The sequence below is a fragment of the Mesoplodon bidens genome (genome assembly GCF_964165515.1).
Source record: "Mesoplodon bidens genome assembly, chromosome: 18".
NCBI lineage: Eukaryota > Metazoa > Chordata > Mammalia > Artiodactyla > Ziphiidae > Mesoplodon > Mesoplodon bidens.
In genome coordinates this window covers 47,692,891-47,719,067 of record NC_138175.1, presented here as the reverse complement: position 1 = coordinate 47,719,067, position 26,177 = coordinate 47,692,891, and the positions used below count along the sequence as shown (strand labels likewise).

Sequence of the window (26,177 nt, the reverse complement as noted above, 5' to 3'; positions counted from 1 at the left end):
TGGTGATGATTTCCTAGGCTGTGGGAGGCCTGGAGCTCAGAAGACTGGCTCTGGGGAGGCTAAGTTCAGTCCTTGAGGTTCCTTGTGCAGTATAGGGCAATCCGAAGAAGCTGTGGAGGGCCAAGGGCAGAGGTCAAGAGAGAAATGGGCCTTGGCCCCATCCTTACTGTGAACCTCGGATTAATTACCTTGTCTGCAATTTAGGGGAGGGGGCAGGTTTCTAATATGGGAGCGCCCAGGTTGTATCCTTGTCTGCAGTTTAGGGGAGGGGGCAGGTTTCTAATGTAGGAGCGCCCAGGTTGTCGCCCCAGAGAAGTATGTGTGGCAGAGAGGCTCAACTTAAGAACAAGGCTGGGCTTCTGAGACACTACCACCCTGGGGACACAATGTAAATTCGAGAGAATCCCTGTGGATAGAAGCTTCTATCCAAGTGTTTCACACCAAGCCCAGGGTCGAAGTCACGGCTCGGCCATTTACTAGAAGTTGACAGATGGTGGGAGAGATGTTGTGAATGGCGAGGCGGTTGTAGGCAGGTGGCGGGAAAAGGAAGGAAAGACAGGATTTGGGGGGTGGGGGTGGGGGCAGCTGGGATCATTCCCACGGAGGGAGGCTCCCCGGGAGGTGGGACTCGCCCACCGGAGGTGCCTGCGCTAAGCGCCGGGGAACCCGGGTCTCAGATCGTGGGGCGCCTGGGCAGCACGTAACCACGTGGAGAAAATGTAGACTCTCAGAGGAGCGGGCCCCGAGATGCACGAGGGCGGGGGCTGGATCCCCTCCCCGCCAGCCTTGCGGCAGCTGGGCCCTCCTCCCGGCGCCTACAGCCTCCCAGATCCCGCCCCTCCCTCGCTCCGGCTTCGCGCAGCCGCCCGCCCGCGGGATCTCACAGCCATCCGCCCCGGAGAGGACCGACTGCCCAGAGCGCGGGTCCCGGGGCTCCCTGGGCGGGGCCGTTCCCGGGGAGCCCCCCGACTGCCTCTCAGAGCAGGGTGGGGAAGGGGATCCTAGCCCGCCGCCGCCTCCGAGCAGGCCGCCAGGTGAGCGCCGGGACAGGTAGGGACCCAGGTCGGGACCGGTGTCCCGTCCCCACTCGCGGCTGAGGCGCCCCGGGAAGGATTTCCGCCCCAGGCCCTGCCCGGAGGGGCGTGTCCCGAGAGTCCTGCGCCCTAGTGCCCCTTCCCGGCCTGCCCCAGCCAGCTTCTGCCCCTTTAAGTCCAGAGTTACACAATCGCACGTTTGAAAGCCCCAGATCGCTCGGAAAGGGCTTTGCTAAAAGCAGCCCTCTAAAGCCCTCGCCTCTCCGCTCGGCTGCTGGCCCGCGGAGGCCACCATTAAATAAATCCCCCTCCGAAACGTACCCGACCAACACGTGTTCGCAGCAGCTGGTGAAAGGCCAGACCACTTTTTACCAATTCTGGTTTTTGTTTCCTCTGACTGGCAGAAAAATCTGTGAATCAGAAGATCTTAGAGCGCCGTTTCTCGACTTAGCAACTTGGGCACAGTATGTTTTTAGCTGCGGCCGCTCCACCCAATTTAAATTTTGTTCTAAGTTAACTTTTGCAGAGTTCAGTAATATTTGTTAACGCTCCGAATTTTGATCCTTCAACTTTAGACAGCAGCTGTTTACCCACTATTTTGAATATTACCAATATTCAAATTTACAATATTACCAACCTACTTTTAAAATAAATAATAACAATTTTTTAAATGTCCCAGTAACACAAGAACAAAAGACAAACAGGACAAAGCTTTGCATGAAATATCAATCGTTTAAACAGCGCACCCTCCCCCGCAGCCAATTTTAAAACTTTGTAATTAAATTACTTTTCAGAAATGGCAAAAGTAACTTGTGATCCGTGGTGCATGGTTTTAAACCTTTCTCTGCTTTTTATTACTCTGGTAGTTACTTCCAAATTTTTAAAGCAAATTCTTCCATTGTTATTTCTTAGTTTATCAACTTTGAGACAATGTCTGTTAATCCTTTGCTAAAAATAGATGGAGACAGCTTTCATCATCTCCACGGTTTCCCTCCTTCCTATATAATCATGACATTCCTTTTAGTTTCTCTATTGGCACTTTTGTAACATGAAATAATTTTTGTAAACTTTTGTTTTCTTGTTCCATTAAATATATCTGTATATAACTATATATATATATATATATATATATATATATATATTTGTTATATATATATATATATGTATATAATCTGTTGACTCCCATTTTTGTATGGCCTGGCTGAGGAATCTACTTTAAAATATATATATATATATATATATTTTTTTTTTAAATTTATTTGTTTGGTTGCACTGGGTCCTAGTTGCGGCTTGCGAGCTCCTTAGTTGTGGCATGCGAACTCTTAGTTGAGGCATGCATGTGGGATCTAGTTCCCTGACCAGGGATCGAACCCGGCCCCCTGCATTGGGAGTGTGGAGTCTTAACCACTGTGCCACCAGGGAAGTCCCTAAAATATTTTTACTAAAGTTTTTATATTTATTTAAATGCTAATTTTTCAATCCAGTCAAGTTATACATATGGTTCACAAATCAAATAGAAAAGTCTGCCTTAGTTTTTTCCTATGATAAAAGAAATATAATCTCTTTAAGAAAAATGGAAAAGGCAGGGGCAGTGTTTTAGATTAAAAGAGATTAGAGAGACATGAGCACCCCCAGCAGTGTGTGAACCCCATCTTTGTTAGGAAGATACAGCTCCAGAAGACCTTGGGACAATGGGAAAAAGTGTTCATGGAGTGAAGATTAGATGGTAGAATGGATTTCTCTTAGTGGGTTAAGTGTTATTATAGACTTATAGAGGGTACTTATTCTTTCTTAGAAGATGCATGTTTAATAGTTCATCAAAAGAGACATTGTAAATCAACTATACTCCAATAAAAAATAATTTAAAAAACAAACAAAACCCCCTGTGGATCCCTGAAGTTACCCAAAGTCATCTTGCCTTGGCAACAGTAGCTAGTCCTCTGGAGTCACAACATACTAAGACAGAAAATGTAAAATGCAATTCAAATAAAATGCCACGTGGTTCAAGACCATCAAAAACAAAAACAAGAACAAAAAACAGTTCATCAAAAGAGAGGGAGGGAGAGAAAGCCAATATGGCAAAATATGGAACACATTGAGATATTCGTTTTAACTATTTTTTTCAACTTTTCTGTACGGTGACATTTTTATGGTAAAATTTGATGTAAATAAAGTAAGACAGTATAGAAACTCAGAGATGAAGACATGCACAGTGGCACAAACCCTGGAGTCCTCCACCCCGAGGTTCAAATCCCCGACCTGCCACCTTGCTTGTCAGGCGACCTTGGGTCGTTTGCTTCCCTCCTCCAAGCCTCAGTTTCCCCAGCTGAAAAATAGCGCCTGCCTCATGAGGTTGTTGTTGAGCCTTCTCTGAGATCTTGTAAAGCACTTTCCACATGCCTAGAGCAGTTAGTGTGCAGTTAACATTAGCTGTTAGTATTTTGTGAAGGATTTTTCTTAACTACCATGGTCTGCTCACCTGGGAATAACTACTTATAACAACATCACTGCTCTTGGGCCCTTCCTTCTACTCCTTTTTTTTTCCTGGAGATAGATTTTGAACTTGCCATTTTCTTTTTTTTTTAATTTATTTATTTTTGGCTGCGTTGGGTCTTCACTGCTGCACACGGGCTTTCTCTAGTTGTGGCGAGTGGGCGCTACTCTTCATTGCGGTGTGCGGGCTTTTTATTGCAGTGGCTTCTCTTGTTTCAGAGCATGGGCTCTAGGCGCGTGGGCTTTGGTAGTTGTAGCTCGCGGGCTCTAGAGCTCAGGCTCAGTAGTTGTGGCGCACGGGCTTATTTGCTCTGCGGCATGTGGGATCTTCCCAGACCAGGGCTCGAACCCGTGTCCCCTGCATTGGCAGGCGGATTCTTAACCACTGCGCCACCAGGCAAGTCCCAAACTTGCCATTTTCTTTTGCCTTTTCTAAATTCACTGAATGACTCTGACCTTGCCATTGGTGCAGTTTCACGTCCTGCTGTGTTTCGTTACTCCCTAAGCATGGATCCCCCTAGCCCACGTTCCTCCAGTCATGGTTTCAGTGGCTGCTTGATTCTGACATAAGGAGGTACAGCCACAGACTCCAGTCCCATAGATGGACTTAAGTGCTAATCATAGTCACAACGTTCACAATGGCAGCTAACACTTGTCGAGGGCCAGGCCTTGATCTCACTGAATTTCCCCATCACCATGAGGAGTGAGAGTTAACTACAAGTCCACAGTGTCTTAGCCAAAACTTTTGAGGCCCAATGCATTTGGGAAGTGAATATGAGGCAAGCCATAAGGAACCATCCTGTACATTAGATAAGATTCCTAGTGGGGCTGGAGGATAATCAAACACACGGATATTTCTTCAGTGAAATGCAAGTTCATATCATAAATAAAAACTTCCATCAGTTCCAGGCAGCTCTGCCACCAAATGGGTCTGTGAAAGACTTGGTTTGCAGAGCTTTTGGATTTAGGGATTGTGGACAGGAGATGTGGACCTGCACATTTCCCATTTTCCAGATAGGAAATCTACGCTTAGAGAGGGAAAGCCATATGCCCAAATTCATGAAGAAGTTTGAATTAGGGCTGGGGCTAACCCAGGGCTGACTGAACGTGGAACTGGCAACATTTCACCTCTCCCCAGTGCCACCTCCTCTGCAGGCTGTCACAAGCAGTTCCCCAAACCAATGTCCCCGGCTAGCCCTGTGATGCCCCAGAAATGTCAGTGCTGCTTCCAGGGAATGAGATGATGCACGTAAAGAATTTTTCAGGATGCCTTACACAAAGAAAGCATCGACAAATATGAACTATTATTTGCACTAAGATGCAGTGTGACTGTTTCCTTCTTTGACTTAAATAATCATGGTGTTCACTGATAGCACTAATAATTGTTAAATGGCGAAATATAACACTGATACAGAAAAGTACATAAAATATACATGTACAGTTTAACAAATAACTATAAAGTATATAACCAGCACCCAGGTCAACAAGGAGAACATTACCAGCCCCCAGATGCGCCTCTGGTTAGCAGCCCTCTCCATCCCCGCAGAGGGAACCAGCGTCCCGACTTTTATAATGCTCGCCGCCCTGCTTGGTTTTTTTAAATATGGTGTTAGTACCTTTTAACATGTGTGTACATCCATAGTAGTATTGATTAGTTTAGCTTGTTTGTTAATTTTCTAAGAGTAGAACCACTGGTGTGAGTATATAATTTATTACCTAAACCAGGGAATTTTGGAAGTGATAGGGGTCACTGTTAACAATGACCCTAATTATCCTGGGACACTAGGTGTAGCCAGGACTGCCCCAGGCCACCCAGCTGTGTGGTTGCCCTGGTGACTTGTTGTGTCTGGCAAGTTCACCCAAAATTATGCTTTTGAGGTCCGTTTGTGTTGTTGTGTTTACTTGTCGTTAACTCTTTTTTATTGCTACTTAGTATCTCATTCTGTGACTGCCTTAATTTGTTTATACACCCTACAGCGGATGGGCACCTGGGTCATTTCCAGGCTGGAGCTGTTAGGGGCAATGCTGTCGTGAATATCCTAGTATGTGTTTCCTGGCTCTGGTGTCGAATTGCTGGGTCATGGAGAAGGCACATTTCTAACTTCAGTAAAAAAATGCCTTGGGACTTCCCTGGTGGTGCAGTGGTTAAGAATCCGCCTGCCAATGCAGGGGACACGGGTTCGAGCCCTGGTCCGGGAAGATCCCACATGCCGTGGAGCAACTAAGCCCGTGCGCCACAATGACTGAGCCCACGTGCTGCAACTACTGAAGCCCACACGCCTAGAGCCCGTGCTCTGCAACAAACAAAAGCCACCACAATGAGAAGCCGGTGCAACGCAACAAAGGGTAGCCCCCGCTCACCACAACTAGAGAAAACCCGCACACAGCAACGAATACCCAACGCAGCCAAAAATAAATAAATAAAAAATGTCCAACTAGGGAATTCCTTGGTGGTCCAGTGATTAAGACTCGGCACTTCCACTGCAGGCGCGGCGGTTTCAATCGCTGATGGGGAACTAAGATCCCACATGCCCTGTGGTGGGGCCACATAATAAATAAATAAATAATTTAAAAAATGCCCAACTAGTTTCCAAAGTGGTTCCACCAATTTTTACTCTCGTCAGGTGTGTATGGGAGTTCTCACTGGTGACACTTCTCAATGGTGACATTTTAAGTAAATTATGGTGACATTGCACTAGGTGGCTGGTTGGTTGGTTGATTTTAATACGCATGATGTTCATGACATTTAAACTAGAATATACCAAAATCAGAAGTAACTTTGCCTCCCATTTCACCCATGCTGTGGCCCAGAAGGCAGCTGAATAACTGAGAGGGTGATGACAGTGAAAATGACAGAGAAATAGGGAAATTCAGTATCATCTATTACTGTCTGCTGTGAAAGATGGTGTTTAGCTCACTGTGTATTTGCTCCACTAATTTTTAATAATTGTACTTTTTAAAAGATCATTTCTTATTTACCTTTGTAACTTTAAATTTTATGCTTCACTTGTATTTCTTATTCTGGCAACTTTTGATTCCCATGATACTAAGTGAGTGAGAGAAGCGTCTTGGCTTCCCCTCCTCCCACCTTTTCCTTTCCCATCTTTTGTCAGTTGTACACTTGCTTTCACACTGTCAAGGTTGATTACTTCTACAGTCTGTTCTGTTACACTATTTAAGTCTTACATGCTTTAACTGTAAAGTTTGCCGGGTTTGGGTTTTTTTTTTTTTTGACAGCTTTATTAAAGTGCGATTTACATACCATAAAATTCAGCCCTTTTAATTGTACAATTCAGTGATTTAGTGAATTTACAGAGTTTTGCAGCCATCACCACAGTTTTAGAGCATTTCTATCACCTCCAAAATATCCCTTGTGCCTATCTGTGATCACTTCCTGTTCCCATGTCCAGTCCCAGGCAACTACTAATCTTTCTGTATGTCTTTTCCGAACATTTCATATGAATCCATCATACAATATGTGGTCTTTTGTGTCTGGCGCTTTCACTTAGCATACTGTTTGGGGGTTCATTCTCATATTGTAGCATGTACCAGTACTTTATTCCTTTTATTGTTGAACAGTATTCCACTGTATGACTATACCACATTTTGTTTATCCATTCACCAGTTGATGGACATTTGGATTGTTTCCAAAGATATAATGCTGCTATGCACTTTTGCAGTCAAACCTTTGCGTGGACGTATGTTTTCATTTCTCTTGGGTAGATAGCCTAATAGTAGAATTGCTGGGTTTCATGGTAAGTTTATGTTTAACTTTTTTTTTTTTTTAATGTTCAACTTTTAGAGAAACTGTTTTCCAAAGAGGCTGTACCATTTTATATTCCCACCAGCAGTGTGTGAGGGTTCCAGTTTCTCCCTGCCCTTGCCAATCTTTTGGACAATAGCCATTCTAGTGGGCATGAAGTGGCATCACATTGTGATTTCAAATTGCATTTCCTTAATGACTAATGATGTTGAGCATCTTTTCATATGCTTATTAGTCATTTGTATTTCTTCTTCAGTGAAATGTCTATTCAAATCTTTCATCAATTTTTAAACTGGATTGTCTTATTATTGAATTTTAAGTGTTCTTTATATATTCTAGATACAAGTCCTTTATCAAAGATATGGTATGCAAATATTTTCTGTTAATCTATAGCTTGTCTTTTCATTTTCTTAATGGTGTCTTTTGAAGTACAAAAGTTTAAAATTTTGATGGCGTTTAATTAATCCATTTTTTCTTTTACGAATCATACTTTTTGTATTGTATCTAAGAAATCTTTGCCTAACCCAAGATCATGAGATTTTTCTCCTGTTTTCTTCTAAAAATGTTATAGTTTTAACTCTTACATTTAGGTCTCTGATTCATTTTGAGTTGATGTTTGTGTATGGTGTGAGGTAAAGGCCTAAATTCATCTTTTTGCATGTAGATTTCCTAGCACAATCCAAAAGATTGTCTTTTTTTGAAAAGACAATCTTTATGTTAAGAGACCAGATCTTAAATGTTCTCACCAAAAAAGGAAATAATTATGTGAAGTGATAAAGGCGTTGCTAATGCTACAGTGGTAATCATATTGCAATATATAAATGTATCAAATCAATAGGCTGGAGAATTCCCTGGCCGTCCAGTGGTTAGGACTCGTTGCTTCCACTGCCAGGGGTACAGTTTCAATCCCTGGTCAGGGAACTAAGATCCCACAAGCCACGTGCTGCGGCCAAACAAAGAAAAAAAAAAAAACCAAAACAGGCTCTACATCTTAAATTTACACAATATTAATTATATCTCAAAAAAACAAAAACAAAACCAATATTTTTCCCATGAAAACCAATAAACAGAGCTAGTATAAGGAGAATGCCCCTAGCCTCCAGGTCAAATGGATTCCTTTTTCTTGTACGTTATCAAATGGATATAACATGGATATGGTTTAGTGTATATCATATTTGTGCCATGACTTTCTTAAACAGTTTTTTGTTTTTCCTGCAGTTTTTAAAAATAGCTTTACTTTTTCTCTTTTGAGAGAAGGATTTTCCTGTTTTTAACTCATCCCATCTATTTCTTGGAATTCTTTTTTTCTTCTTGACAACAGTCTTCCTTTTTTTTTGTTTTTTTAAAAGACATTCTTCCTTTTTTAGTATCCTGTTCTTGTTTTGCTTTGAATTTCTTCTCAAATCTACATGTACTCAGGACCAGCTACATAATTTGCAGGGCCCAGTACAAAATGAAAATGTGGGCCCCTTGTTCAAAAATGATTAAGAATTTCAGGTTGGCAGTAGCAGACCATTAAACAAGCATGGAGCCCTTCTAAGTACAACTCCACAGGTCACACACCCATGAAGCCTGAAGCCGGCCCTGAGTGTACTAATTAGGGTTTTTCTTTCCCTTTCCATTCTTTTGGCCCTCTGAACTGTCTCTGTTACCTCTGGGGTCAGTTCACTTTTGCTCTGCATGTTTATCTTTTTTTAAAAAAAATATTTATTTATTTATTTATTTATTTTTGGCTGCATTGGGTCTTTGTTGCTGTGCACGGCTTTCTCTAGTTGCGGTGAGCGGGGCTACCCTTCGTTGCGGTGTATGGACGTCTCATTGCGGTGGCTTCTCTTGTTGTGGAGCACGGGCTCTAGGCGTGTCAGCTTCAGTAGTTGTGGCACATGGGCTCAATAGTTGTGGCTTGCAGGCTCAGTAGTTGTGGCGCCCGGGCTTAGTTGCTCTGCGGCATGTGGGATCTTCAGGAACCAGGGCTTCAACCCGTGCCCGCTGCATTGGCAGGCGGATTCCTAACCACTGCGCCACCAGGGAAGCCCTGCATGTTTATCTTACTGGTTCTTTTTCAGGCTGCTGGTTTTCTTTAAGCATCTGGTGATCCCTGCTTGTCCAATCACATTTTCAAACGAACAAGGGGCTGGGTGACTTATTTAAGTAACTGGTATGAAATTTGGGGATTTCGTAAATATGGTCCTGCTTTCCCACTGGCCTCTTTGTCCAGCTGAAGGTATGACTGAGAACCCTGTGTTTGGAGGCAGCACATGTCAGTGATAACTTGGGGGAAACCAGGCTGCTGGGAGCTCACTCCCAGATGCCAGAGTGGGGAAGGCTATCCTCAGGAACACCAGCAGCCTGGGCACTTCCTGGAAGCTTCATGCAATTTTTTCAAAGAACGGTCATCCAGTATTGTTTTGTTTTTCCTGTATGCGAATGTTGGGCAGCTTGAGATCTGTGTGGCAAAGCATGGGGGAGGAAGGTGAGGGAACAGGGAGCCAATAGGCACAGTTTTTCCAAGATGGACTAACCACTGTCCTCCCCCTGCCCTCTCGACTCCTGACCTGCACTTCTACCACAGCCTGGGCCCCTCTGGATCCTCAACTCTGGGTCCAGAGCCTCTGGGGCTCCTTGAGGCTCCACTGTCCCCACCTTGAGATCTGTCCTAGCCCCTACACTTCTTTCTGCTTTTTGTCTTGCAGAAATTTATCAACATTTCTTTCTTGGTGATGATCTCCCTCCTGTTCACTTTGCTTTTTAATTTCTTTGCTGTACATAGGGAGGATGCCCTTTGAGAGGGAGACCAGACTGCCCAGAGTCCCATCGCCACTCCACTTCTGACTGCTGTGTGACCTTTTGTGCATCATTTCACCTCTCTGGGCCTCAGTTTACTCATGGTGTAAAGATCAACTGGGATAATACAGAAGCCACAAAAGGCTACCCCCAATCAGTTCCTGGGTCTGCAGATCTGTCTCACCTGGCCCACACTGTCCTTTATTTTTTTTTTTGTTTAGGTGCACGGCTAACATTTAAAAATTGGGTGATTTCACATAAAAACAGGGATTTCCAATTACTTGACAAACTGGAAAATGTAGCCAAACTGGGCCCACCTTCCTACTGGGCAGTAAATCAGCCAGAGTGAGCACTGGCACAGCCTCCAGGCTGGGCTCTTCTCTCCGGTTTGCTTCTACCCAGTTGGTCTCACTTTGGATACCGCCTGTCTCTTGTAGGCATTTGAACTTGGGATTCCTGGGATTCTGTTTTGAGAGCATCTAGCACAGAACCAGCTATTATTATTATGAGGCCAGCCGGGGGCTTGAATCCAGCCCTTGCTCTGATCACCAGGCTCTGCTACCCCAGGCTTGCATTCACCCAGAAAGGGTACCGTTTTTTAAAAATCTACCTAAAAACTCTTACAGGCCAGTAGAGGCTCTGATTATCAATAGCTCAGTCTGCCTTCTTGAACGAGAAGAAACACCAAATCTTTGTACATGCAAATAATTCCAAAAAGCAAAGAATTTTCAATCTTGTTTTATTGATGATTTTTCTGTAACCATTTGTCACAGGTTAGAAACAACACTGGCACCACAGTTCAGAGTAAAGAGTTAAAATTAATAAGGGAGAGAATTCCCTGGCAGTCCAGGGGTTAGGACTGCGCACTTCCACTCCTGAGGGCGCGGGTTCAGTCCTTCATCGGGGAACTAAGATCCCACAAGCCGCAAGGTGTGGCCAAAAAAAAAAAATTAATAAAGGAGGATGTCAGGTAGAGGAAAATCTCCCTGGGGCATGAAAAGGAAGCCATTCTGTCTAAAATTGAAAAGGTTCACAATACAACGTGCTGACAACTGCAACTCTCATACATGGTTGATGGGATCGCAAATGGTACAATCATGTTGAAAAAACGACCGGGCGTGTTCTTGTAAAGTGAAATACACACTTACCACATGATCCAAGAATTCCACTCCTACATAGTTACTCATGAGAAATGAAAACATATGTCCACACAAACACTTGTATGTGAATGTTCATAGAAGCTTTATTCATAATAGCCTCAAGCTAGAAACAACCCAAATGTCCATCATGCTGGGTGGGTAAACAGATCGTGGTTTAATCTGTTCAATGGAATACTACTCCGCGATAAAAAGGAGTGAACTCCTAATTGATACATGCAGCGATGTGTCTGAATCACAGAATGTTATGCTGAAGGAAAGGAGACACAGGGACACATTCTATAGTTATCAGTCAGGGTCCAATCAGGAGACTGGAACCACACAGGAATTTGAAGGGAGAATGTTTAATATACAGAATTATTAATTATAGCAGAGGATTCGAGTTAGAGGGATTAGCTGCTAAGAAATAAGAGAATGCTAAAGAATATAGAAGTAGCAAATACAAGGAGCAGCCACTACCCCTAAGATCTAAGACAGAGAGCTTGAGAAAGATGCCAGTCCCAGGCTGTCCGTGGCAGCCCCAGAATCCCTGCTGTTTTTGGAGAACACTTGGAGATGGCTCACTAAAGGGCAAAAGAATCCCTTTGGTGCTGCACCTGTAGAACTTACTGGAAATCCACCCTCTGGAACTTGCCAGAAGTCAGTCCTCTAGGATGCTAGGGAAAGCAGTTCCCAAGGAAGTATCTCACTAGCCGCACTCAGCTAGGAAACCAGCTGAGGTGGGTGCCAGGGGAGGGTGCTGGCTGAGGGATGCTGCTGACTGCCAGACACCGGAGAAGCATGCATGTATGCTTGGGAATGGGGCAGGAGAAGCTGCCTATCCCGGCAGTCTGGAAGTGGGAAGCAAAACCCCTTCCTCTGTATGACAGACTCTAGGTCCATCCACCTCACTGCAAATAACACATGTATATGGAAGCTTAAAAAAAAAAAAATGGTACTGATGAACCTAGTGGCAGGGCAGGAATAAATACGCAGACATAGAGAATGGACTTGAGGACACGGGGTGGGGGGAGGGGGAAGCTGGGGCTAAGTGAGAGAGTGGCATGGACATATATACACTACCAATGTAAAATAGATAGCTAGTGGGAAGCAGCCGCATAGCACAGGGAGATCAGCTCGGTGCTTTGTGACCACCTAGAGGGGTGGGATGGGGGGGTGGGAGGGAGGCTCAAGAGGGAGGGGATATGGAGATAAATGTATGCATATGTTTGATTCACTTTGCTGTGCAGCAGAAACTAACACAGCACTTCCTCCTGTAATGCCTCTCTGGCTCCCTCTACTGGAAAAACTTAACATGTCAGCCGGCAAAGGGAAAAGATTTACACGCCCAGATTCCAATTTCTCAACTTGGAGCTGTGAGGAAGTAAATTAATAACTGGCACACCATATGATTCCATTTATATGAAATTCTAGAAGAGAAAACTCGAATTTATAATGACAGAAAGCAGATTAGTGGCAGGGATGGGGGTGGGGCTTAACTGGGAAGGGATAAACCTTTTAGAGTGAAAGAAATGTCCCACATCTTGGCTGTGGGCATGGTTGTACAGTTGTACACAGTTGTTAGAACACAAATTGTACACTTGAAGTGTGTGCATCTTACTGGATGTAATTTATACATCCATGAAGGTAATTTTTTTTAAAAAGGTACCCATTCTGGGAAACAGGGCTCCCTGTGTGCAAATATAAAGGGAACATGTACATGTACACACACAGCAGAAATGCACCACAAATCCCACCACCAAGATTCCCCAGCTTATGCAGGTGCATATCTCTCCATGGGGTGTTATTGGAAGTAGTTTCTGGCTTTGGCTTGGTGGTTTGCTCACGCATTCTCCCTGAGGAGTTCAAGTTCAACATGGGTGCCCTGGGTAGTTGGCAGAGTTTGAAAGGGTGATGAGGTAGATGTGTGCCCACCCCCCCTCTCCCATTTCCCTTCTCCCCAAGGGGAATCCACAGAGGGCATCTCACTAGGTTCCTAATTCTTTCAGATTATCAAATTCTCATCCAAAGAGCGAAAGCCTACAGCTCTTTTATGACCATTGAGTCTTATTCCTTGAGTCCCAGGCATGGCTTAGGGATATTTGTCCTTCACTGCTCACATCCATCCTTTGAGGTAGAACAATAGTTATCCCCATGTTACAGACAAGAAAACTGAGGCTCAGAGGCCAGAAACACGCCTAAGTGATGGCCTGCCCAAGAAGAGGCAGAACCAGGATTTGAACGTTGATCGTCTGCCTCCATAGTGGGAGCTCCTGACCATCAGCTATCCTGCTGGGAGCAGCAGCCCAGGATCCTGGAAACCTTCAGTTGCTCCCTGCCCTCGGCAGAGGGTCCTAATAGGCTTTACAGACACTGAATCTTTTTTTTTTTTTTAACTTATTTATTTTTGGCTGCGTTGGGTCTTCGTTGCTGCACGTGGGCTTTCTCTAGTTGCAGCGAGCGGGGGCTACTCTTCGTTGCGGTGCGCGGGCTTCTCATTGCGGTGGCTTCTCTTGTTGCAGAGCATGGCCTCTAGGCGCGCGGGCTTCAGTAGTTGTGGCACGCGGGCTCGGTAGTTGTGGCTCATGGGCTCTAGAGCGCAGCCTCAGTAGTTGTGGTATCCGAGGCATGTGGAATCTTCCTGGACCAGGGCTTGAACCTGTGTTCCCTATGCTGACAGGCAGATTCTTAACCACTGTGCCACCAGGGAAGCCCGGACACTGAATCTTTGACAGTTGGGTCTTTTCTACCCCCATGATTGTATTCTGAAAAAATTCAACGATACAGAAAAGCTAATTCAAGCATACAGAAAAGCTGTTTTGGTTTTTTTGGGGTTTTTTTTTGCCACACTGCACAGCTTGTGGGATCTTAGTTCCCTGATCAGGAATGGAACCCAAGCCCTCGGCAGTGAGAGCTCCGAGTCCTAACACTGGACCGCCAGGAAATTCCCAAAGCTGAAATAATTGTACAGTGAATAAACACTGACTCCTAAGAAAGGGAGACAAGGACAATACCCATGTATTTTTTTAGACCGATACTGAAATATTACTATTCACAGTAACTGTTCAGTCTTCCAAATTCATAAAACAAAAGTTAACGACATGATATTTCAAGTACCAAAATGTACCAGGGTTTGATCCCTGGTAGGGGAACTAAGATCCCACATGCTACACCGCACGGCCAAAAAAAAAGGAGAGAGAGAAGGACAATTCCATCATCGTGATTTGTACAACAAAGAAAATAAAGTGTTTACTTTTATGTGGCAAAAAGCGTTAAAAAAAAAAAAAGAGTGGCTACTCAGGGAAAAGTATGCACTAGCAGGAGACCACGTGGAGATGGAGAAATGCTGGGGAGCCCCCAGCTGTTTGAGTCCCCACCTCCGGTGCTCGACAGAGGAGTGATGAGCCTTCAGGTGACCCAGCACCAGCCCCTGCCTGAAGACCACTGCATGAGAGCCGCTGAGAACTGCTTGGCTGAGCCCAGTCAGTCCCCAGAGCCATAAAAAATAATCATAAAATAATGGTTATTATAAGTATATGCCACCAAACCATGGCAATGGTATCACCACTGAGTCACGGAGGTATTTTTGTGCAAAATTTTCCATCACTATAAAAAGGCCCTACTTGATTGGAGGAACCACTGAGGAGAGAGAGAAGCTACCTCTTAATACTCTCATGGGGTCCTTAATTTAAAAATAATCCTATCGTGCTCACTTTGGCAGCACATATACTAAAATTGGAACGATAGAGAGAAGATTAGCCTGGCCTCTGCACAAGGATGACAAGCAAATCTTTGAAGCGTTCCATATTTTAAAATAATAGGAAAAACAATAATCCTATCTTTTGTTTGATTACAGCAGGGAGAGCTTTTTGGACATCTTTTGGTTCCTTTCCATGGACTACATCTCTGTTTTTATTGTTGTTATCATTTCTAGTAAACCTTTTCTAGAAAGTACACAAACTGTACGGCCTGATGAATTTTTACAAACGAAGGCACATGTAACCAGCCCTCAGATCAAGAAACAAGAAGAAAGAAAAAAAAACCTTTCTAAATGTTTCTAAAGGCAAAGTTCCTCTGCCCAGATGGAACTTTTTTTTTAACTTATTGAAGTAGAGTTGATTTACAATGTTGTGTTAATCTCTGCTGTACAGCAAAATGACTCAGTTATACATATATACATATACATTCATTTTTATATTCTTTTCCATTATGGTTTATCACAGGATATTGAATATCGTTCCCTGTGCTATACAGTAGGACCTTGTGGTTTATTCATTCTATAATATTTATAATAGTTTGCATCTGCTAATCCCAAACTCTCAGTTCATCCCTCCCCCACCACCCTCCCTCTTGGCAACCAACCACAAGTCTGTTCTCTATGTCTGTGAGTCTGTTTCTGTTTCACAGATAAGTTCATTTGTGTCATATTTTAGTTCCACATATAAATGATATCATATGGTATTTGTCTTTTTCTGATTTGCTTCACTTCGTATGATAAGCTCCAGGTCCGTCCATGTTGCTGCAAATGACATTATTTCATTCTTTTTTATGGCTGAGTAGTATTCCATGGTATATATGGACCACATCTTCTTTATCCATTCCAGATGGAACTTTTAATGCTGACTGGAATTCTCTTGGCCACCCTTTGTGAGTGGTACCTGTCCCCTGAAATACAGGTCACTGAGCATCGTTACATTTAGCAAGTGCTGCATAACAGACCACTCAAAATGCAATGACTTAAAACAATAACCATTCCTTTATTATTTTGATGGCTCTGGGGATTGACTGGGCTCAGCTAAGCAGTTCTCAGGGGCTCTTGTGCAGGTGCCATCAGGCAGTGGTTGGGACTGGGTCACCTGAGGGCTCATTCACTCCTCTCTGTAGCACCTTGGATGGGCAGACCCTAACAGCTGGGGCTCCCAAACATGTCTATCTCCCTGTGTATCTCCAATGTGACGACTTCAGGGCAGTCAGACTCACACGGTGACTCAGGCGGTGGTGTGCTGGTGGTGTGCTCGCATCGGATCCTGGAAGCACAGTGTGGACAGCTCTTTCCAAGTCCAAAGTCCAGGAACGTCGTGTTGGTAGCTTGCTGTCAGCCATGGAAGGTGTATTCACACCACAGAAATCAGCACATGCTACACACCCAGACTCTTCTTTTTTTCCCCTACAGAGCCAGTTGTTAAACGTTTAGGAGCACACCGCTGGACTCACGGCTCCCCATGCATGCATCCCCAGAGAGTCAGGCAGAGGCTGTATCCTCTTTCCTGACCCAGCCTCTGAAATCCCTTAGCCATGTCACTTCTGCAATGCTCTGAAAGGCGAAGCAGTCCCAAAGGCCTGCCCACGTCAAGGGGAGGGCTGTGGATGCCACTCCTTAATGGAGAATGGTCAATTCCTGGGAAAGAGCACATCAGTTTGGATACGTTGTTATAACCATCTGGGGAAGATGTCTGCCATGCATCACAGGTCCCTGGAAACCAAATATCAGTAGCATCCCCCAGTCACTGTGACAACCAATACAATATCCTCCCCACCAAACACACACACATACACACACACACACTTCCAAACATCCTAGCAGCAGGCAGTGCCATGACCTTCTGACCCAGCCAGTAGTTGGCATTCAGCCGTGTTGGACATGTTGGCTACAAGGCACCTCGTGGTCCTCAGGAGAGCATCACATACAAGCATTTTGAATGCCCAGGGCTCGTAAGGTACATCACTTGAAGGTCCTTGCCTCTCAGTGAAGTCTGGCCGCCCTCGTTGTGTGAGGGGACCACCCCCAGCTCCAGGGATCCCTTGTTTGCCAGTGATTGGCACACATGCATACCGGGCAAGCTGGTGGATTCGCTTGTAAATTGCAGCTAATTATTAATGCAGCTAATAACCACCTGGGGCAAAGCACACCCTAGTCTCTAAAGCGTGTCTCCACAACTTCAGTTCTCTGTTGTGGGGGTGAAGGGGAATCGGGGTTTGTGCCACGTCCACGGACCACTGGCTTGATAGAGCCTTAATCCTTAACAAGACCTTAATCAATTTATTTCAAAATAGTAACAGCTGACATGAATGGAGCTCTTACCGGCATTAGATAGTATAACAAGCTTTAGATCATTGAAGCCTCTTAACCCAGGGCAACCTCCAAGGATTGTTTTGGCCATTAAAACAGGATGATGGGATTCAGTGCGATGATCCAGCTTAAATGCTCAGCATGGGTGGTTTAGTAAGGGCTCAGTAAATGTCACCAGATGAAAATATTGTAGCTAAATGGTTGCTCGCCATCTTTTTATGGTGTGTAATAATAATAGCAACTAACATAATTTAGTGTCTAATATTATATCAATACCACTTTTATTTATGAGACACCAGCGATTATTTAAGCGCTTTACAAATATTAATTCGTTTCATCCTCACAATAACCCTATGAAGTGGGTAAGGTTAACATCCTCATTTTCAGAAGAGGAAACTGAGGCATAAAAAGCTGAAGTGATTTGCTCTTGAGGCAAGAGGCTTAGCTGGGATTCAAACCCAGGCTGGCTGGACCCAGGCATGAGCATTTCATCACTAAGCTCTTCTGCCCTGATGGGGAAATGAAATGCGTTTCTCACTAGGTCTTGAGCTAATCACTGAGTTCTTGTTAAATAAAGGTGTTTCACCTTGCTATGCCTCAGTTTGCTCATCTGTGAAGTGGGTTTCTTTAGGGAAGAATAAAGTAAGAAAACGGGAAGGAGGAGTAGGTGATGGTCATGAGGCCCTGAAATTGTAAATAATGTGGCCAGGGACAGTCTCATGGAGAAGTTGACTTTTGAGCAAAGATTGAAGGGAATGTGGAGGTGAGCAAAGAAATGCTCTGGTTCCAGGTGGAGGAAACAGCCTGTGCAAAGGCCCTGAGGTGTGGAGGCCGGTGTGGCTGGGGCAGAGTGAGTGAGGGGGAGATGAGGGCAGGGAGGTGATGGGTACAGATCGTGTGGGGCTTGTGGGGTGCATTGAGGACCTTGCCCTGCCCCTGAGTGAGGTGGAGCCACAGGAGGGCTCTGAGCAGGGCAGGGACAGGACCTGACTCAGGTGTTCACACCTGACAGCTGGGGAAGGGAGCAGGAAGACAGTGATGGTCCAGGTGAGAGGTGATGAGAGTGGATGAGATCCCAAAGGGAGTACTCATGGAGAATAGAGGAGGTTCAAAGACTCCCCCCTGGGACTTCCCTGGTAGCGCAGTGGTTAAGAATCTGCCTGCCAATGCAGAGGACACGGGTTCGATCCCTAGTCTGGGAAGATCCCACCTGCTGCGGAGCAACTAAACCCGCGCACCACAACTACTGAAGCCCACACACCTAGAGCCCGCGCTCCGCAACGAGAGAAGCCACCTCAATGAGAAGCCCATGCACCCCAACAAAGAGTAGCCGAGTAGCCCCCGCTTGCCGCAACTAGAGAAAGCCCACGCGCAGCGACGAAGACCCAACGCAGTCAAAAATAAATAAATTTATTTTTTAAAAAAAGACCGATCCCCGACACTGAAATCAGAGGGAGGAGGAAGGAACAGCTGAGGAGACTGACTAGGAGCCACAGGCAGACGGGAGGGGTCCAGAGGGACGTGCTGGCTCAGAGCCAAGTGAGAAGAGAGTCACCTCACTGTGTCAGGTGCTGCTGACAGGTCAAGCAAGGTGACGATTGAACAGTGACTACTGGCTCAGCACCAAGGCGGGGGTCATTGGTGACCTTGACATTTCAGGGTAGAGAAGGAGGGCAAAGTCTGATCAGAGAAGGTTTGAGAGAGAATATCAGTAGAAAATATGGAGGCAGTGAGTGTGACAACTTTTTGGAGAAGATTTACTATAAAGAGGGGCAAAGAAATGGGGTCAGAGCTGGAAGGGGAGGTGGAGTCAAGAGGAGTTTAATTTGTTTTCAAATGAGAGATGACTCTGTGTGAGCTGACGGGAATAATCCAGTGCAGAGGGGGAAGCTAAAGGTGCAGCAGAGAGAGGGGAGAACTGTGAGACGGTGACCTGGGGTGGGAGCAGTCACGGTGGGAAAGCACAGGGCAGGGAGGTGGTACATGGGGCGGGGGGGGGTCTATGGACGTTCACTTCCCATCGATTTTATTTTTCCTGCAAAATAAGAAGCAAGGAGGGAATTCCCTGGTGGTCCAGTGGCTAGGACTCCATGCTTCCACTGCAGGGAGCATGGGTTCGATCCCTGGTAGGGGAGCTAAGATCCCCCATGCTGCGTGGCGCGGCCAAAATAAATAAATAAGAAGCAAAGAGAGAGTGAAAAGGTGGAAGGAAGTGTGATGTGTTGGGGATAGGGGAGAAGGTGTGAAATAGTTATCCACAGGGAGGAAGAGCAAGAGGATAAGAGAAATGTAATCTGATTGCCAGGCAGCACTGTGGGTACGCTTGAGCATCAAGTGCACAAACTTAAAGTGAGACCAGCCAGTGGAGTTGTGTTGTTCTTCAGCTGCTTTAAACTGTGTGGGTACAGGCACAGGTAGGTGGAGGGCTGGATTTAACTGGGGCACGCGTAGGAGGAAGCCAGAGGAGGCAAGGGTGTATGCAAAGAATGTTTTAAATGATTAACCAAGGAATTTAAGCTGGATAAGGAAGAACTGAGGACTTGAGGGGGTGTGGGGCGGTGAAAAAGAGGTAGGGACAAAGGATGGGAGATCATAGTGGGTTGGAAGGACTGTGTGTGTGGGGGGGGTAGGTCTAGGGCACTGGAGGGAGAGAGCTGGAAAGAGAGGAGGTGATGTGTGGAGAGTGAGAAGCCTGAGACTGAGGCTCTGAAGAGGCTGTGGTTACTGAGACAAGGTGTAGGTGTGACCACGGGATGGAGGGGCTAGAAGAACAGCTGGTCAGAGAACAAGAGAGGCCTGGTGGCAGAAGGAAGGATCCTCATCCTGGATATGGAAATCACCAAGAATGTTGATAAGAGCAGCTTGAGTGGCTGTGAGCCTGGAGCTAAAATCATGGAGAAGTGAGGGGTAGTCATCTGGGTCAGCAGATGATGATGACAAGGTGACAAACGATCTACCCTGATGATGAGATTCATAGCTGCGGCGTTTGGGGGAGGATGGAGGGAGGATCTCTGGAAACAGCACCAGGGAGCAAGGAGATTTACCCACTTGGAAGGCCCACAGAACAGCTGGGTTCTGCTTAGAGCAAGAATGTGACAATCTTCAGCGAAGAGACTGAGGAAATACATTTTGCTGAAGAACAGGTCCTGGATTCCAAAGGCCCGAGGGTTGGGACAGGTTGGGGGATGGGGTGGAAATGGTTTCCTCCTCGGTGGATTTTTCTCATGGGTCTTCAGTGTGCATATGGTCATATGTAAAGTGCTTAGCCAGACACAAGTGCACTGGCCAGAGACATAAGTCGTGGTTAGCAGTCCTGGTGGGGTCGTGATCAGGCCAGGGGGTTGCTGCTTGAGGGGGAAAGGTGGGGAGAAACCGGTCCCCGTCCAGAGCCAAGTGGCAGGAAATAGATGCTGGATTTTCTTGGTTATGGCAGTCCCCCGGTCGCCCGTGTACCTGGTGAGGTCACGGTCAAGTCGCAGGGGACTTGCGTCCTGGAAGGAGAGGTGGAGGGAGGCCGGGCTGCCCTGACCCGCCGACCCCTCTCGACCTGCAGGACTCTGGCGGCCGGAGATGGGCGCCCGGCTTTCGCGGCGGCGGCTGCCCGCGGACCCGCCCATAGCCTTGGACGCGCTGCCGCCGGAGCTGCTCGTGCAGGTGCTGAGCCACGTGCCACCGCGCGCGTTAGTGACGCGCTGCCGCCCAGTGTGCCGCGCCTGGCGCGACGTGGTGGACGGGCCCACCGTGTGGCTGCTGCAGCTGGCCCGCGACCGCAGCGCGGAGGGCCGCGCACTCTATGCGGTGGCCCAGCGCTGCCCGCCCAACAGCGAGGACGAGGAGGAGTTCCCGCTCTGCGCCCTGGCGCGCTACTGCCTGAGAGCGCCCCTCGGCCGCAACCTCATCTTCAACTCCTGCGGAGAGCGTGGGTGCCGTGGGCAGGGGATAGCAGCAGGGGCGGGTAAAAAGAGACCAAAAGGGTGTGTGGCCTGGGGGCCCAGGCGAGGTGGAGTGAGTGGGCGCGGCCAGGGTGAAGCAGACAGGGGCGGGGCCGGGAGCCAGGGGACGTGGTCGAGGCTCTTGGGAAACTGGGTGGGAGGAGCCAGGGGCTGTGGGCCGTATAGCAAGCCAAGATGGCTGGGCGAGACAGAGCAGAAGGATCCAGAGGACTGGGCCGGGAAGCTATGCTTGAACTGTAGATTAGGTGGGCGCGGTTAAAGGAGGAGGAGCCAGGGGAGGCCTGGGGAGAAGCCGATTGGGTGCTGGCAGGGGCGGAGCTTGCATAGAAATATAAGGTCGTATTGAGAGGCTGCGGGGAGGGGAACTGAGTGGGCGGGGCCAAGGTAGGAGGGTTCCGGAAGCGGTGGTGTAAGGAGCCCGGGGCGGGGCCAGAATTGAAGCCCAGTAGTTTGAGAGTGAAGGGAGGCAGAACAGGGGCGGGGCCGAGAGAGGCTGGGGAGAAGCTGAGTGGGTGGGCAGGGCTGAGTGACGCCATTGGGGGGTGGGACCACGAATACAGCCTGCTGGGAGGGAGGAGCTGGTGGGCGGAGCAAGCTAGGTGGTGGCGGGCTCTGTGCGGGGCGAGCTGGCGGGCGAATCCCTGGTGTTCAACCCTTTTATATCTCACAGAGGGCTTCAGAGGCTGGGAGGTGGAGCATGGCGGGAATGGCTGGGCTGTGGAAAAGAACCTAATACTGGTGCCGGGCGCTCCTTCCCAGACCTGCTTCGTGACTTCTTTCGAGTGAGTGGCCCTTGATCCCTGGTACGAGGGAGGGGGACCCTACCCTACCGTCCTCATCCTCACCCTCACCCACTTTCAGCCTCTCCTTCCCACATTCATTTATTCAGTCAGTCAACCAGCTAATATTTGTTGAGGGCCTACCAGGTACCAGGCACTGTTTTACATGTCAGAGACAAAAGGAAAATTCAGAAAGATCAGGAACCTGCTCTTTTTTCATTTGCATTTTAGATGTATGGTTGGGGAAGCCATTAAACGCATAAACAGTAAAATGAAAACAACAACATAATAAACATTTAGAGGGCTTACTCTATGCCAGATGCTTTACATGTAAATTTTTTCATCCTGGCAACAACCCTATGACACAAATACCATTATTATAAATGGTGGAGCTGGGATTCGAACCCAGGTAGTCTGACTTCAGAGCTTCTGATGGTGATAAATGCTGTGAAGACATAAAAACAGTTTGATTGGCTGATTCTCTTTATCCTCATACCCCATACCCATTTTCCTTGTGCCCTACCCCACAGTCAACCATTCTCGTGGCATCTAGCTTTCTAGTAGTTACCAGTATATTAGGGGTGACGGGATATCTCATTGTTAATGTGCATGTTTCAGTTTACTAATAATTAAACATCTCTTCATGTGCTTGTTAGCTTTTTGGATTCCCTCTTTTGTAAATTGCCTGTTCATATTTTCTATTAAGGTTGATATCTTATTCTCGTTGATATACAAGTATTTCTTGTATATTCTAGCTGTCAGTCCCTTGTCCATCCCGAACATTATAGAAATCCCCCACTCTACCATCTGCATTAACTATGTCCATGGTGTTATTTACATATGATCAAATTCATCTTTTTGCTTTAGAATTTGTTTTTTGAAATTTTGTTTAAAAAATCCTTCCCTACCCTTAGATCCTAACAGTGTTCTCTTATACTCTCTTCTAGTAACCTCATAGTTTTGTCTTTTACATTTAGATCTTTAATCCACCTTGAATGTGATGTTCGGTAAGGATCCAGTTTTCTTTTTTTCCCCCTCCTTATATTGAGCCAGTTTTCCCAACACCATCTACTAAAGAATCCTTCCCTTCCCCCATGGAATGGCGGTGCCACCTCTATCATTTATGAAGTTCCCATACAAACCTAGGTCTGTCCTTGAGCACTCTGTTCAGTTCTGGTCAATTTATCCGTTCTTCTGATAAATCACTATTTCTCTTATTATGGCACATTGAAATTCGAGGAGAAGGACTGTTTACAAAGGTGCAGGCAGAACACAAGAGATACTACAGGACTCTAGGCTAGTAACAGTGGGGGGAAGGGACCTTACCACCCCTAGGCCTGGCAGGGGTAAGGGGAGGAAGCAATTACCGAAACATGAAGACAGAGAAGGCTGGGAGGAGAGGGCACTGTGGAGAGGGCCCTTTCGTTGAGAAATACAACAGTCCCACGATGATCCCTTGGGAGGGAGCCAGGAGAATAAATACCCTGATTTCACTCTCTTCTCCCTTCTGTCTGCTGCTGGAGCTTCCCATTGGCTGACCCAACAGGAAGTAGAGGGTAAGGGAGACCCTTCCATACAGGCAACACAGCCTTAGACCATGGGCCTCTTGGTGCTTGAGGAGACCCCAGAATTCTCTGCTCAGATGTCTAGTATGTGGGCCTCCATTTGTATTCATGTCCTGGTCCCCACAAATATTAGGGGCAGGCCTGCATACAGTCAGCCTCCTGGAGTCCGCAGCAGAGTGAAGGGTGGAGGGGATCTGAGAGGCCAGTGGGGTTGCACAGCCCATCATACATCTAGTCTGGTAGAGCAACCCTGATGGGCTGCTTTAGACAGGGTAGTCAGGGGAGGCTTCTGGGAGGAGGTGATTTCTGGGCTGACTTGAATGATGGGACTCTCTACCCCCCCACACCCATCCTATCATCCCCCCTTCCTAGATGGTGCTTCAAGAGGCAGCTTGTGGACTTGGTGATGGAGGGTGTGTGGCAGGAGCTGCTCGACAGCTCCCAGATCGAGATCTGTGTGGCCGACTGGTGAGTGGAGAACCCCCCGTGGCGGCAGCAGTTCTGCAGGAGGGAGTCGTTTCACCCCCCATCAACCCCACGGGCTGGCACTGCTACTGCGCCCCTTTCACAGTGAGGCTGACGGAGGGCAAGTGATGCTCTCATAGTAGCAGAGCCGGGGGGGGCGGAGCTTTGGTGAGCCCAGAGCCCCCAGCTTCCTACACCCTCAAACTCCTCCCCAAGGCTGTGGTTCCTCCCCAGAACACCATTACCTCCCCACCCCCGTCCATATACACCTGACCCAAAGCCTCCTGAATCTGCCCCCAGGAGCACCCAGGCTCTTCCCCCAGGCCCTGGCTCCACCCCAGGGGCACCTAGGCTCCTCCCCCTAGGTTCCCAGGCCTGACCTCATCAAAGTGCAGGGAGGCCAGACCTCAGTCGCCCTCCCCAACCCCGAGACCTGAGCGGGTGGTGAGGCTATCAAGGCTCACTGCCACCCGGCAGGTGGGGTGCCCGGGAGAACTGCGGCTGCATCTACCGGCTCCGGGTCCGCCTCCTGGACATGTACGAAAACGAAGTGGTCAAGTTCTCGGCATCACCCAACCCGGTCCTTCAGTGGACTGAAAGAGGCTGCCGACAGGTGGGTCCAGACTACCTTCCCTGACCCAAAGGCACACCCACCTCTCACCCTGCTCAAATTCTGCTCTCAGCACTGCTGGGTATCTATAACAACAGCTAACAATCATTGAACCCTTATTACAGGCCTGCCCAAGAGTTTCACCCATTAATTCATTTCATTAGCACAATGGCCTCATTGTTCAACAGACATTTTTGAGCACCTACTGTGTGCCTGCCATGCTCTAGTTGCTAGAAATGCAGCAGTGAACCAAAGTCCTTGCTCCATCCCCATTCTAGAGTTGGGGAAACTGAGGCATGGGAGGTTAGGTGACTGGCCCGAAGTCACCCTAAAGCGTGCAGGGCCTGATTCAACCCCAGGCTGGCTCCTGAGCCTAAACGGTCATGGTCATCATACCTCACTTATCAAAGTAACCTTTTAGGTGGTCTTTTGGTTTCCATTCCTGATCTCTTCCCACCCACCCCCAACCCAACACACAGACTCAGCATCCAGAAAGCTCCTATTAAAAAGTGAGTCAGGGGCTTCCCTGGTGGCACAGTGGTTAAGAATCCGCCTGCCAGTGCAGGGGACACAGGTCCGAGCCCTGGTCTGGGAAGATCCCACATGCCGTGGAGCAACTAAGCCCGTGCGCCACAACTACTGAGCCTGCAGTCTAGAGCCCGTGCACCTAAAGCCCATGCTCCGCAGTAAGAGAAGCCACTGCAATGAGAAGCCCGAGTACTGCAACAAAGAGTAGCCCTCGCTCGCCGCTACTAGAGAAAGCCCGCGTGCAGCAACGAAGACCCAACACAGCCAAAAATAATAAATAAATTTATTTTTATTTTATGATTATTTTTTTTTTTTGCGGTACGCGGGCCCCTCACTGCTGTGGCCTCTCCCATTGCGGAGCACAGGCTCCGGACGCGCAGGCCCAACGGCCATGGCTCACGGGCCCAGCCGCTCCGTGGCATGTGGGATCTTCCCGGACCGGGGCACGAACCCGTGTCCCCTGCATCGGCAGGCGGACTCTCAACCACTGCACCACCAGGGAAGCCCATAAATTTTTTTTTAAAAAAAGCTGAGTCAGGGCTTCCCTGGTGGCGCAGTGGTTGAGAGTCCGCCTGCCGATGCAGGGGACACGGGTTCGTGCCCCGGTCCGGGAAGATCCCACATGCCACGGAGCGGCTGGGCCCGTGAGCCATGGCCGTTGGGCCTGCGCGTCCGGAGCCTGTGCTCCGCAATGGGAGAGGCCACAGCAGTGAGGGGCCCGCGTACCGCAAAAAAAAAAAAAAAAAAAAAAAAAGGTGAGTCAGACCACGGATCTCACCTGCTTGTAACCCTTCCATGGCTACATCTCAGAGCAAAAGCCAACATCCTATCGTGCAGCTATAAAAAGGAATGAAGTACAGATTCACACTTCAGCATGCGTGAGCCTTGGAAACTGTGCTGGGTGAAAGGCCAGACACAAAAGGCCACATATTGTATGACTGCATTTATATGAAATTTCCAGAATAAGCAAAGCCATAGAGACAGATAGCAGATAGAT

The 26,177-nt window shown here is 47.3% G+C and overlaps 1 protein-coding gene across 5 annotated transcripts in view; it reads left to right on the top strand.

Moving 5' to 3' along the window:
* Positions 1 to 630: 630 nt before the first annotated feature.
* LOC308606052 (F-box only protein 17) overlaps positions 631 to 26,177 on the top strand; it is a 28,379-nt gene continuing 2,832 nt past the window's right edge. The window contains exons 1-7 of one of the 5 annotated variants that reach the window (XM_081216503.1): positions 631 to 1,034; positions 20,834 to 21,199; positions 21,904 to 22,015; positions 22,990 to 23,019; positions 23,536 to 23,568; positions 23,950 to 24,045; positions 24,520 to 24,655. In XM_081216503.1, coding sequence (XP_081072629.1) covers positions 20,851 to 21,199; positions 21,904 to 22,015; positions 22,990 to 23,019; positions 23,536 to 23,568; positions 23,950 to 24,045; positions 24,520 to 24,655 — 756 coding nt within the window. In that variant the 5' untranslated portion in view covers positions 631 to 1,034; positions 20,834 to 20,850. Of the gene's footprint in view, positions 1,051 to 20,833; positions 21,200 to 21,903; positions 22,016 to 22,989; positions 23,020 to 23,535; positions 23,569 to 23,949; positions 24,046 to 24,519; positions 24,656 to 26,177 lie in introns of all 5 variants that reach the window. The other 4 variants (XM_081216501.1, XM_081216502.1, XM_081216504.1 and 1 more) reach the window with 4 other exon arrangements.